The sequence below is a fragment of the Hydra vulgaris genome, chromosome 13 (genome assembly GCF_038396675.1).
Source record: "Hydra vulgaris chromosome 13, alternate assembly HydraT2T_AEP".
In the NCBI taxonomy this organism is placed as follows: Eukaryota; Metazoa; Cnidaria; class Hydrozoa; order Anthoathecata; family Hydridae; genus Hydra; species Hydra vulgaris.
Window position 1 is genome coordinate 58,755,306 of NC_088932.1, and position 12,871 is coordinate 58,768,176.

Here is a 12,871-nt window from a genome sequence, read left to right on the forward strand (position 1 = left end):
AATCAAGTCTAAAATAAGATCAGAGAATGTATAATTAATTTTCCATAGTTGATTCACACTATTGCAGACAGAAGACTAACAAAAAGTATTTCGAGTCGTAATTGAGTACAATTAAAATGTACATGTTGTTTACACAAGCTTACCCAGAGTTCAATGTAAAAAAAGTTGTTTTTTATTCAACTTTTAATACAGAGTTTAATTTAGCATTTCATAAACCAAAAATAGATTTGTGTGATTTATGTCAAGAGTATAAAAACAAAGAAGATTATCAAAAAGTACTGCAGCTTAGACAGAGTAAGCTATTAACTAGACAAGAAAGAAAATGTGACCATAGCTAAAGTTGCAAATCACATGTGACGTAGCTAAAGTTGCAAATGGAGATTACAAACCACAGCAGTTATAACTTTTGATTTAAAAAAAGTTTCCCCCTCCAATTGCTAATACTTCTGCATTCTATTATAAACGAAAACAAAATTGCTATAATTTCTCAGCCCACTGTTCATTGAATAACAAAACTTGTTGTGCACTTTGGAATGAATCTATTGGCTGGTAGAGGTGCAAATGAACTTGAAAGTTGTCTGTATAAACTATTGAATTCCTAATATATCAATTAATTGATTTATCTTGTGGTCTGATTCTTGTGTTCCCCAGAATAAGAACTTAATTGTGTCTATGGCGATAAAAAATTTTCATAATGAAAGCGGAATACCACTCATTAAACAGAAGTATAGTGAACCTGGTCATAGTTCAGTACAGAATATTGAGACTGCACATAGTGTGATTGAGAAAAAATTAAGACGTTATGAGATTAACAGTCCTCCTACCTAATTCAAATTACTGTCATCTATTGAAAAAACTACAAATGTACAGAGATAACTTAAAAAGCTTCAAACCTGCTTCCAAGTCTTTATATTTCCATAAAGTGCCTTTTGCAAAAGTAAAACTAATGTGTCATGAAAAACATCTACCTTTTCATATTAAATTTAAAAAATTGTTCTCAGGTCTGCTAATTGAAGAAAGATTGGTAAAAAGTATCAACAGAAAGTTCTGAAAGAATTTCCTTCATTAAAAAATGATTCAACACGTTTTTCGCTTTCAGGTAAAAAATATAATGGTTTTGAATCAACGGTAAAATATTTTGTTGGTGATGATCTTGAATTTTATAATACTCTTTTTAAGTCACAAAGTCTGCGCAATTAAATATATCACTTTGTAAAATATTTTAATAAACATTGTATATATTTATTTCTTTATTGTAAAAAAAAGGGTACAATAATGGAAATGATTGTTTTTTATATTTAAGGTTTAACTTATTTATGTCATTTTTCACAGACAAAGGTTTGTGTGATAAATAAGTTATTCTATTATTCTATTATTCGAAAATAAATAATATTAATAAAAATTGCTTAATGTAAAAAAAGAAAAATTTGTTGATATTTAGTTATTTATAAATTAAGGAAGTGAAACCTTACATCATACTCAATTTATTAATAGGTATATTTGTTTAAGAAGCTTAATAATTTTTATATAAGAAGCTTGCAGAGTAAAAACCGTATATTTCTAAATGTAATGCCGATAAATTGGTTACCGGAAATGAATTAAAGAAAAAAATGCGATGGACAGTTAAACTAAAATTATTTTAAAATTTCAAGTCATTTTTAGTTACAGCATGATTAAATATGACCTTAATTCACCTACTATCAAGTTAATTGCATGTATGACAATTGTATTCCGACAAAATTTTCTGATTTCAAAATACATTTGTCGTATTTGAAAAACAGTGCTCTTATTACGGGGGAAATTTTTTTTTATTTGTTTTTTTAACAATTTAAACAAAGTTTTATATTGATTTTAGTCAACTTTGTTAAATTTCAACATATAATTAAATTTACATATAGAGATTTCGTACTTTAAACTTTGAATGCAAATTTCTCAATTTAAACACCGTGTCGAATATGACACTTGTATTACTGGCTGACGATATATATACATATATATATATATATATATATATATATATATATATATATATATATATATATATATATATATATATATATATATATATATATATATATATATATATATATATAAGTAAGTATATATCAAATATATGTATATGTGTTTATAGATGTATATATATATGCATATATGTAGAGATGTTTATAGATGTAAATATATATATATATATATATATATATATATATATATATATATATATAAATATATATATATATATATATATATATATATATTTATATATATATATATATATATATATATATATATATATATATATATATATATATATATATATATATATATATATATATATATATATATATATATATGTTTAGTGTTTACATGGAGGCTATGACCCTGCAACAAAGAAAGGCTTTTTAATTCCAGGTCGACATCGTGACGCGGCAACATTGATTCCAATCATACATGAGTGGATCCTTCCTACACTACCATCTGGAGCGATATGTGGGCAGCATATAATGGTTTGCAAGGCTCATTATATCAACACGGTACAGTCAACCACACTTACAACTTCATTGATCAACAGACAGGAGTGACAACAAATCGCGTTGAAGCTATGTGGTGTAGAGCCAAAATAAAATTTAAAACAATGATGGGTCCAACTAATTGTGAAATGATAGCAGATTATTTATCGGAATTCATTTGGATGCAAAGATTTAGTGAACATCATTTTTTTCATGTTTTGGACCGGATTGTTACGGCATGTCCTGTGAGATCAAAAATGCGCTTACTGTGTGCATAGAGAACATCGCATGTATTACAATTTATACTCTGGGATCAAGTAAACCAAAAAAACGGCTGTTTTCATAGCCATACAAATTTATTTAAAACAATTTTTGCAAAGAACAGTAGTTAAGGTAGGGAGAAGGTAACCAAGATTAAACTAATTTGATCAACTCATTTAATTATTTTTGATTTCTGTTAGTGTCAAAAAATAAAGTTAATGCATATTTTTATTATGATAATATCAAAAACGCCTTTTTTTTTCTGTTAGTTTAAGTGTAGATAAGCTAGATTTGCCAAAAGCAATTAACTATAATTAGTTAAAAAGGGGGTCAATTGCACCCAACAACCCCCTACCCCACGGTATAAGCCTGTATATAAGCTTAACTAACTATACTTGTTATATAGTTAGTTATATAAACGCAGTAAAACCTACTTGCTTAATTATATAAAGTAAATTATTTTCTTTATATAATTAATTATATAAAGAAAAAAAAAACTAGAAAATTTAAATACTCTATGCACTTTTATGCAAACAAATAGCTTATAAATTACGTTCAAATTAAAAATGCTAGTAGATAATTATTAGTATAACTGAAGATATTTTTTCACTAATAATAAGATAATTTATACTGTAATATATTAATTAACCCTTTATTTTTAATTGCCACATCAACAAGTTTTGTTTATTTGAACTGCCAGTTCAAAACGTCTTTTATTATCATATAAGGAGGTTGTTAATGTAAAATGTTTTTGTTTTACTAATAAATTGACAATAATATTGATAGTTAAAAATCTAGTTACATTAAAAACGATTGGGGTATCTTTATACCCTATGCAAATTTTCTCATTTTTTAGTTAGTAAATCAATAAATAGCTATATGAGTTATGTCTATTTTAACATTTGCTTGTGTTTTAGTTGTTTTTTAATAGGTATGAGGTTTTACTTATCTTTTTTTAAGAGTAAATTATACCATATATGAATTTTATATATGCAATCATTGTAACAACAATAGAGTGCTTATGTTGCAAATATTTTGTTTTAATGCCTAAAATATTTGTTGTTTTTTTTTCACATATTTTGTTTGATAAACACTGCAACGATTTTTTAGAATAAATATAATTAATATAATCAGTCGTCTAAGAAGAAATTCTGCAGTCGAAGCTAATAATATTATTTTTGGTTTAAATGAATTATCTTCAAGTGATGACTTAGCTGACGAAAACCTAACAGACAATGAAGAAGATATTTTTACAGCTGATAATGAATCTCTGATAAAAGACCAAACCTTTTTGGGCTTTTATCATCTCTGATAAAAGCCCAAAAAGGTTTTGCAGCTTAGGTTTGCGATCAAAGTGTGGATACTGCCTTTAAACTCTTTATAACACCAGAAACGATTAGAATTATTGTTAACCGCACTAATGCTGAAGCTCGTAGAATAAGACTAAAAGGATTGGTTGACATGACAGTAAATGAGATTTTTTGAGTTTATTGGAGTTCTTCTCCTAGCTGGAGTATATTTGATGGCATACCAATATTTTCGGCTTCAATGCAAAGAAATCGATTTGTTAACTTGCGACAATGTATTCGATTTGATGAGAGAGAAACAAAGACGGTTTGAAGACAAATTTGCATCTTTAAGAAATATAATGGATATGTTTACTACTTAATGTAAGAGCACCTACAATCCAAGTGCATATCTTACTATCGATGAGCAACTAGTTACATTTAGGGGACGTTGTCCATTTAAGATGTTGATATCTACTTAGCCAGTAAAGTATGGAATGAAGATATGGATATTAAGTGATGCTGAAACTTCTTACTGCATAAACTTGCAACGGTATATTGGTACAGTAAATGGAGTACGTGATGTTGGACAAAGCACATGAATAGTTACTCGAGTACTTTGTTCAACATCAGTACTTGAACTAACTGATCACTTAAATGAAAGTGGTAGACTCATAACAGCTGATAATTTGTTTAAAAACATTCATCTTGCACGTGCATTACTAGGATGTAAAATGACATACACTGGCATCATTAAAAAAAATAAAAGAAAAATACCGAAAAATTTTTTGTCAGCCTTACATTGACCAGTTTACTCTAACATATTTAGTTTTCAAAATGACTCTACTTTAGTTTCTTATGTACCTAAGAAAAACAAAGCAGTAATATTATTATCAACCTTCCATCACAGTAATGACATTGTTATGGACCATAATTAAAAACCGCGGTATCAACTCAAGTTTAATTATATGAAAAGATAATAATATGAGGCAACATTACCTGAGCTGTATTAAGAATGGTAAATTAGAGATGTTTCCTTTCGTTTTTATGTTAGACTGTCATAAAAGGTGTGCCTTTAGTACCATCATTGCTGTGAATGTATCCTGTTATTTCTGCTGTTTTTTTGTTTTTGTTTTTATGACTTATTTGAATATTTAAATTCGATCAATATATATAAATAAGCTTTTTTGTTTTTAATTGTTGGTTTGTTTATGTACCTTATGTTTTAGCTGATAATTTATTTTTATAAGTTGTTCATTATTTTCATAAGTTCATTATTTATTTTATTTTTATAAGTGTCTTATTGACAAAAGAAGTATTTAAAAATGTATTGATCAATGCGATTATTAAGTACTCTTCTCACAAAAGCAGGTATTTATTTATTTTTTTTTTTCATTGCAATTTTATGATACTATTTATGTTATACTATAATTTTGTACTACATAGACTTGTAATTCCATGTGGAAAAAACGAATTTCTTTCGAAAATGCCCAAATTTCAACCAAGTTAAATTTTTTCAAAAGGACTTTTTGTTTTTTATATTGTGTAAGGATATTTTGATCTTATTTTCAAAATTTTAGTTTAGCATGAAGTGTATCGTTTCTTTAATGCCATTTTTATTTAAAAGATTCGCATAGAAGGAAATAGTAAACTAAGTTTAGGCCACGTTTTATTATTATTGTGCTATATACATAACACCGCCAAAATCTTTGAACAACACTCGTCTAGGTTGTTATTTAACGGTAATGCAATAGTGGTTTAGAGGTAGAGCACGCGCCTCATAACCGAGCAGTTCTGAGTTCGATCACCACCACCTCCCCGGTAGCACCGCGCTCAACTTGTTTCTCCGCGCAGCGGCCTTTTTCGTCATGGTTTGTGTTTCGGAGTTTTAGAGTTGAGAGAGGGTTGCGACCACAACTAAAGTAGCCTACTCGATGTAGTGGCTTTCTCGGCCTTGGAGAGGTAAATTAACATTATAAAAAAGGCTAGACACAAATTAATAAACTCTCTTTCGTTTCGCTGCGAAAACATCAGAATACTTTCCTTACTATTTATCTGCGTACAATCATGTAATAATTACTTTTAATCAAAAAACCTTAATTTTTAGTGAGAACTTCAATTAAATTTTCTTTCGTCTTTAAGATCACAAACTTTTACAACTTTTAGATTTAGGGCTAACGATAAATAATTTAACGTGAAATATTTTGCTAAAATGCGTAGTTAAATTATTTAGGAATACAGTAAACTTGATTGTAAGACGACTCTGATATCATTAAAGTATCATTTAATATCATTAAAGTATGTCTTTTATTTTAGTATACTTTTCCATATTAGTATACTTGATCTAAAAAAAAATGAAGCTTTGTCTTAAAAAAATGTTTTATATTATACTATACTACAAAGATATAAATTTCGACTAGAATGTACACCGTGAGTTTGTATATTATCGCTATAAAAATTCCGTAAAATAATAATAATTCGCATGACAAAGTAAATACATACACCGAACCATGCGATAACCAATTTTTTGTTAACAAAAACGTATGTGTTGTTCCTTTGGGTTAACAAAAAATGCCTTTACTGCTTAATTTGTCTACTTATTTAAAGACCAACTTATTTAACGTGACTTTTTTTTTTTTTTTTTGCTCGTTTACATTTGTCGTATTTTACAAACAAACAAACAAGGCATCTGAAAGAAGATCATAATGATCTTATCATCAGAACCTTTTACAGCTTCAGACATTTTACAGCAAAACAGAATAAAAAAAATTTCAATAAACAGTGTAAATAAATCTGTAGATGCTATATAAATAAAATAAAATTTCGTGTAAAATAAATCTGACGTTACTATATATAGAATCTATATCATTTATATACAAGATAAAAACAAAAATTAAAACGTTTCATAAAGCGTATTTTACAATAAAATAAAAGTTCTAAACAAAGATTGCAAAGTATCAATTAGAAGTATTTGACTACGTCATCAATAGATAAAATAAAATTTTTCAGTTTATATTTGAAAGTGGGATAAGTGTGAAATATATCAAAATTTGACAAAACAATCTTATTCCAAAGATACGGTGCGCGACAAGCAATGCAAAACTTATTAACCTTGGTTCGACAAAAAGGTTCATATGTGAGAAAATTATTTCTAAGTGTATATTTATTTATTGGTTTTTCATAAAAGAGATCTTTAAAGACAGATAAGGATAAGTCATTTTTCCACAAATACATAAAGCATTAGATATTAAACACATTAAGCTCATATATATTGAGAATTTTCATTTCAATAAAAAAAAGGTTTGGAATCAGTGTATCGATCCGCAAAATTAATTAAACGGATTGCATGCTTCTGACGGCGGTAAAGACATTGTAACTTACTTTTTTCTGTGCTTCCCCATACAATATTTGCATAATTTAAATAACTATGCATAAATGAGTAGTAGAGTTGGGTTAAACTTTTTTTACTTAAATATGTTCTGGATTTATATAAAATTCCAATGCTTTTGGAAATTTTTGTGCAAATATAGTCAATAGCTTTCCATGTGATGTTTTCGTCAAGAAAAACACCCAAAAACTTTGTGACAGTGTCTTTTTATCTCAGTATCGTCAATAATAATTTTGGGCAAATTTGGGGGTAAATAAGCTTTTTCTGAGACAGGATGGAACAGAATCCATTTTGTTTTGTTACTGTTTAGAGTTAGTTTATTGCATTTAAACCACTTGAATATATTTTTAAGTTGCTCGTTCATTCTAGAGAAGAGTTTGTAAATATCATTATTGGAAAGAAATAAGTTGGTATCATCAGCAAACATGATACTCATTAAATTTGAGGCTTTATTTAGGTCGTTTATATAAATCAAGAACAACAGTGGTCCCAAAATGGAGCCTTGGGGAACGCTACATGAAATATTTAGAAACTCATTAGAATAATTATTATTTCAAAAAACAAACTGCTACGGTTTGATAAATTTTTTTTTTTTTTTAGTTTAGAATATATTTTGCTGTTTAATAAGTTACATAAGATTATCACGTAATAGAATATATAAACAAATAAGACAATTTAAAAAACAGACCGGGACTCAAAGAAGATATGGGTGATACAATACCACCACAATCTTTCCATAGAGCCCCTTGAAAAAATAAAATGTCGTCAAAATGTTCAAATAAACTGCAGATAAAAGTAAGATGTAAAAACTTCAAATTTAAATACTCAAGGATTTAAAATATATACACCATTGCATAAATAACTACAGAAGATATGTACAATTAATTTTTCAAAGAATAAAAAAGTAAAACTATTTTGATAAAACTTAACGGAGTTCTTGTAATTCCTCCGAATTAAAAATGTGTTTTTTTGCTAGCAACTTAAATGAGTTTAATGATTTTACCATATTATCTTTTTTAGCTTCTTTTTTTTTAAATAGTTCCATATTTTTGGTCCGCAAAATGCTATTGAACACTCTGTAAACTTGTTTAGTTTCTTAGGCAATTTAAAGAAATTTGATTGGTTCGTTCTAAGGAAATACTTTTCATTTATATTTTTTTTAAACTTACAATTAAAATTTACTGGAGTTAGGTTATTTGTAAACTTATACATAAAAATTAGGTGTTGATAAATATTTATTTCATAAATATTCATCATTTTCATGTCAAGCATTAAGGGTTTCGTGTGCTCCGTTCTTTTTTTTCCGTATATAATTCTACACGCATGTTTTTGAACACTAAGTATATTTTTAAGTTTAGTAGTTTGCGCGCTGCCCCATGTATTATTGGCATAACTGATAAAACAATGAATTAAAGAGATGTAAATTAATTTAAGACATATAATATTAACATAAGGACGAACTCGGTACATCATGCCGATGGCTTTACTAACTTTTGATTGTAAATATTTAATATGGGGAAGCCAAGATAAATGCTTGTCCACAAGTATCCCTAAGAACTTTAAAGAGTCTTCCTGTTTTATTTCTTTATTATTTAAAAAAAGATCTGGTAGTTTGAGGGGAAGGTTTACTTCTTGCGACTTTTTATTAAATAATGTATACTTTGTTTTTTTAACGTTTAATGAGAGTTTATTTGCTTGAAACCAATCATTTATCTTATTTAATTCAAAGTTCATGTCAGCATAAAGTTGCTTGATACTATAGTTGGAAAGAAAGAGATTTGTATCATCAGCAAACATAATTGGGTTTAATTTCACTGATGCATTACTTAAGTCGTTTATATAAACTAAGAATAAGAGAGGGCCTAGTATTGATCCTTGGGGTACTCCACAGGGGAGCTTAAGAATTCCGTATTCTTTTTTATGAACATATTGTGTTCTATCAGTAAGGTAACTTTTAATCCAATTGAAGTCCTTATTAATTACCCCATAATACTTTAATTTTTCTAACAAGATGGAATGATCAACAGTGTCAAAAGCTTTAGTTAGATCAATAAATATACCTAAGGTAAATTTATTTTCATTAAAGCCATTATTTATTTGATCGACTAATTCAATAATCGCATGTTCAGTTGAAAGATTTTTCTGAAATCCGAATTGTTTTGGATAAAAAAAATTGTTTTTTGTTAAGTGGTCAAAGATTCTATTATAAATTACACGTTCGAATATCTTTGAAAATACAGAAAGCAATGATATAGGTCTGTAGTTAGAAACATTTGCATGATCATTATTTTTATAAACTGGAATTACTTTTGCGAGTTTTAGTACATCAGGAAATATTCCTTGGCCCAGTGAAAGCTTGACTATATAGAACAATGGTCTACTGATGCTTTTTTTATTTGAAATTAGTATATTACTGGGAATACCGTCAAATCCTGATGAATTTTTATTTTTTATCGAAGAAAAAGCCGTTTCAAATTCTTTTAATGTCAAGTCGAAATCATACAACGTTTTATCATTTGATGGTGTTAGGTAGGTTTTATAAGAATTAAGGGGTGTTGTAATTTTGTTAGCTAGATCAAGTCCAACATTTGTGAAATATGTATTAAACTCTTTGGATATTTCTTTAGGACAGAATATATCATTATTATTTATATTGATTCGTTTGGGTAGCGAAGAAGTTTTATCTTTATTTTTTCCTAGTATGCCATTAATTACAGCCCATGTTTTTTTAGTATCCAGCTTACAATTAGTAAATTGTTTACTGTAATAATTTTTTTTAGTTTTTTTTAAAAGATCGATATAAAAATAATTGTATGCTTTATAATTTTTTTCATTAGTTGTGCTTTTATTTTTAATTTATTATACAGTTTTTGTTTGGTTCTAGAGCATTTAATAAGTGTTTTATCCATCCATGGATTAGCAAGTGTTTTTTGTTTTTATTTTTAATACTTCATTTGGACAAGCTTCATTAAAAATCTCTTGGAATTTGTCTAAAAATAAATTACATGCTTCATTTGCATTTTGACTTTTAAAAACATCACTCCAATTCTCTAAATATAATTTGTTCGTAAGATTGTTTTTACTATGAGTTGAAAGGTTGCGTTTATTTATATATAAAATTTTTGGTTGATCATTTGGAATAACTTTTATATTTTTTATGGTAATGTATATTGGGAAATGGTCGCTAATATCCGTCTTAAATATTCCTGCCTCAAATGATGTTTCTAAGAGATTGTTAATAAAAATATTATCTATTGCAGTTGCAGAAGTTCTATTAACCCGAGTCGGTTTATTAATTACTGACAAAACATTGTACTTATATAACATGTCAAAAAAAGATTTTGTTTTTGGAAATTTCTGGTATGTTAGTGCATTCAAGTTTATATCCCCAAGGATAAATAATTTTTTTTTCTCGTTGTTTGTTTTTAAAATACTTTTTTCGATAAAGTCTTGAAATGATCTAATTTTACCACTATGTGGTCGGTACACGCATCCAATTATACTATTTTTGTTTTTTGCATTAATTACTTCAATAAAAAGACTTTCATAATTGTTATTTGCTACACTTAATTGCTTTTTTATTTTAAATTGATACTTTTTAAGTACGTAAACACCCAGTCCTCCGCCTTTTTTATTGCTTCCTCGTGGTTGGCTAATTAGTTTGTAATTTGCCAAACTATATTCGAATTCAACTCTAGAGGACTTTCTGAATCATGCCAAGTCTCTGACAGAGATATGACGTCGAACGAGTAATTTATAATAAATAAAAATTCTTTAAATTTTTCAAAATTTTGCCGCATGCTTCTTATGTTTAAGTGTAATACAGAAAATGAGTTTAAATCTTTTTTGATTTTAAATTCATAAGGATCAAAATATGGTGTTTTAATTAAACTCATTTGAGTTTCTAAAAAAATATTTAAGTTGTCATCAGAAAGATTGTTCAAAAGAATATCTTCAAAAGGATCATAATTTAATTTTTCAAAATCTAATTGGTCAAACACATTATTCGCCATTTTTGATAAAAAAAAGAAAAAAGTAAAAAATTTAAATAAGCAAAAAAAAGGTAAATAAATACTCATAAGAAAATAGTATATTAAGGACATAAAATACTTTCCTTTTCTTTCCAATCACGTACGAGTAATTTATCGTACGATATGTATGCAAATTTCCCCGACTCTCTTTCCACTTTTTTTTCACGATAAATAACTTCTGAACCATTTTATGACTTTGTAATTTAATCCATAGTATTTCAGTTTTTGTATCAAAATTTGATGATTGTACCATAATTTAAGTTAAAATTAAGTTTTTGTATCAAAATTTGATAATTGTATCAAAATTTAAGTTAAAATTAAGTTTTTGTATCAAAATTTGATGATTGTATCAAAATTTGACTTTAAAATACGTCGTAAAGTTAAATGAGTATCCGTAAACTAACGCATGCGCAGAACATAGGTTTGTCTAATTTGACGATCTACTTATTTAAAGGCCGTTTTCCACAAGACAAAATATTCGCGCAAAGCGAATATTTCGCTATGACGAAATGCTGTTTTGATTTCCACTTACCGTCTTTTGCGCTTTTTTTTTTCGCTGTTAACAATAAAAATGGCAGGAATAAGTTTACGCTGTATGTTTACCTATAGGCATTTATTACTTTTTTTAACATACTTTGAAGTTCTACTTTGAAGTTCTACTTTGAAGCATGTGGAAATTTTTTTCCATGCATTAATTTTAATATTTCTGTCTTTATATGTAAGATGTGATATCGTTTTGTAATATAATAATTTAATATAAAGTTTTCTATAAGAAATTATACGAAAATAAATGCTAAAATCTGATATGAACATTTCTGTGACTTCAAGAATAAACAATAGGTTTAACTCCATGTAGGGTTTTTCACAAAAAGGTTTGTCTTCGTGTGGCCACTTAAAGATAAGCCTTTTTATAAAGTGTAACTTTCGGAATAGACAGTGTGCAAATTTACATTTGTAAATTCTTGATTTAAACCTTGCTCCTTATTTGATGAATTTACTAATGCTTGCTAATGTTCAGAGTGAGTTCATAGAAAATCAATAAGAACGCCAGATTAAGAATTTTGTTTCTTTACCATTTTAAAAACAACCAGCTTTCGCTTTTTTTTACTGTTGTATATGACATTTTGTTACTGTTGTATATAATATTCAAAACTTGATTGGTTTTCGCTTATGGCAATTCGCTAAAAGTCGAAATGAATTCTTTTTTTGCTGCAGCGAAACGCTGTATCAACATAAGTGCAAAAAATGTTTTATCTGCGCATGCTTATCAACAAAAAAATTCCCATTGCGCGAGTATTTCGTCTGTGGAAAACAGCCATAAAAAGACTGTCTGTCTTTTCAAATCTCTATTCCATCGTTGAGCATCCTTGACGTCCAAAAAACTATTATTTTAAGGGC

The 12,871-nt window shown here is 27.5% G+C and overlaps 1 protein-coding gene across 1 annotated transcript; it reads right to left on the bottom strand.

Moving 5' to 3' along the window:
• Positions 1-4,255: 4,255 nt before the first annotated feature.
• On the bottom strand, positions 4,256-11,455 carry LOC136090057 (uncharacterized). The gene is made up of 4 exons (XM_065816165.1): positions 11,238-11,455; positions 10,392-11,094; positions 8,934-10,181; positions 4,256-4,402 (listed from the first exon to the last, which is right to left on the bottom strand). The coding sequence occupies exons 1-4, from the start codon at positions 11,453-11,455 to the stop codon at positions 4,256-4,258; spliced, it is 2,316 nt and encodes a 771-aa protein (XP_065672237.1).
• Between the last annotated feature and the right edge of the window lie 1,416 nt (positions 11,456-12,871).

Excerpts from the sequence above, each read along its gene's own strand:
- LOC136090057 (XM_065816165.1), bottom strand. The coding sequence starts at position 11,455 with ATGGCGAATAATGTGTTTGACCAATTAGATTTTGAAAAATTAAATTAT. Across the intron at positions 11,095-11,237 it reads TTAAACATAAGAAGCATGCG|CCAACCACGAGGAAGCAATA; the intron begins GCAAAATTTTGA and ends CAAACTAATTAG. Across the intron at positions 10,182-10,391 it reads ATGAAGCTTGTCCAAATGAA|CTGGATACTAAAAAAACATG; the intron begins GTATTAAAAATA and ends ACTAATTGTAAG.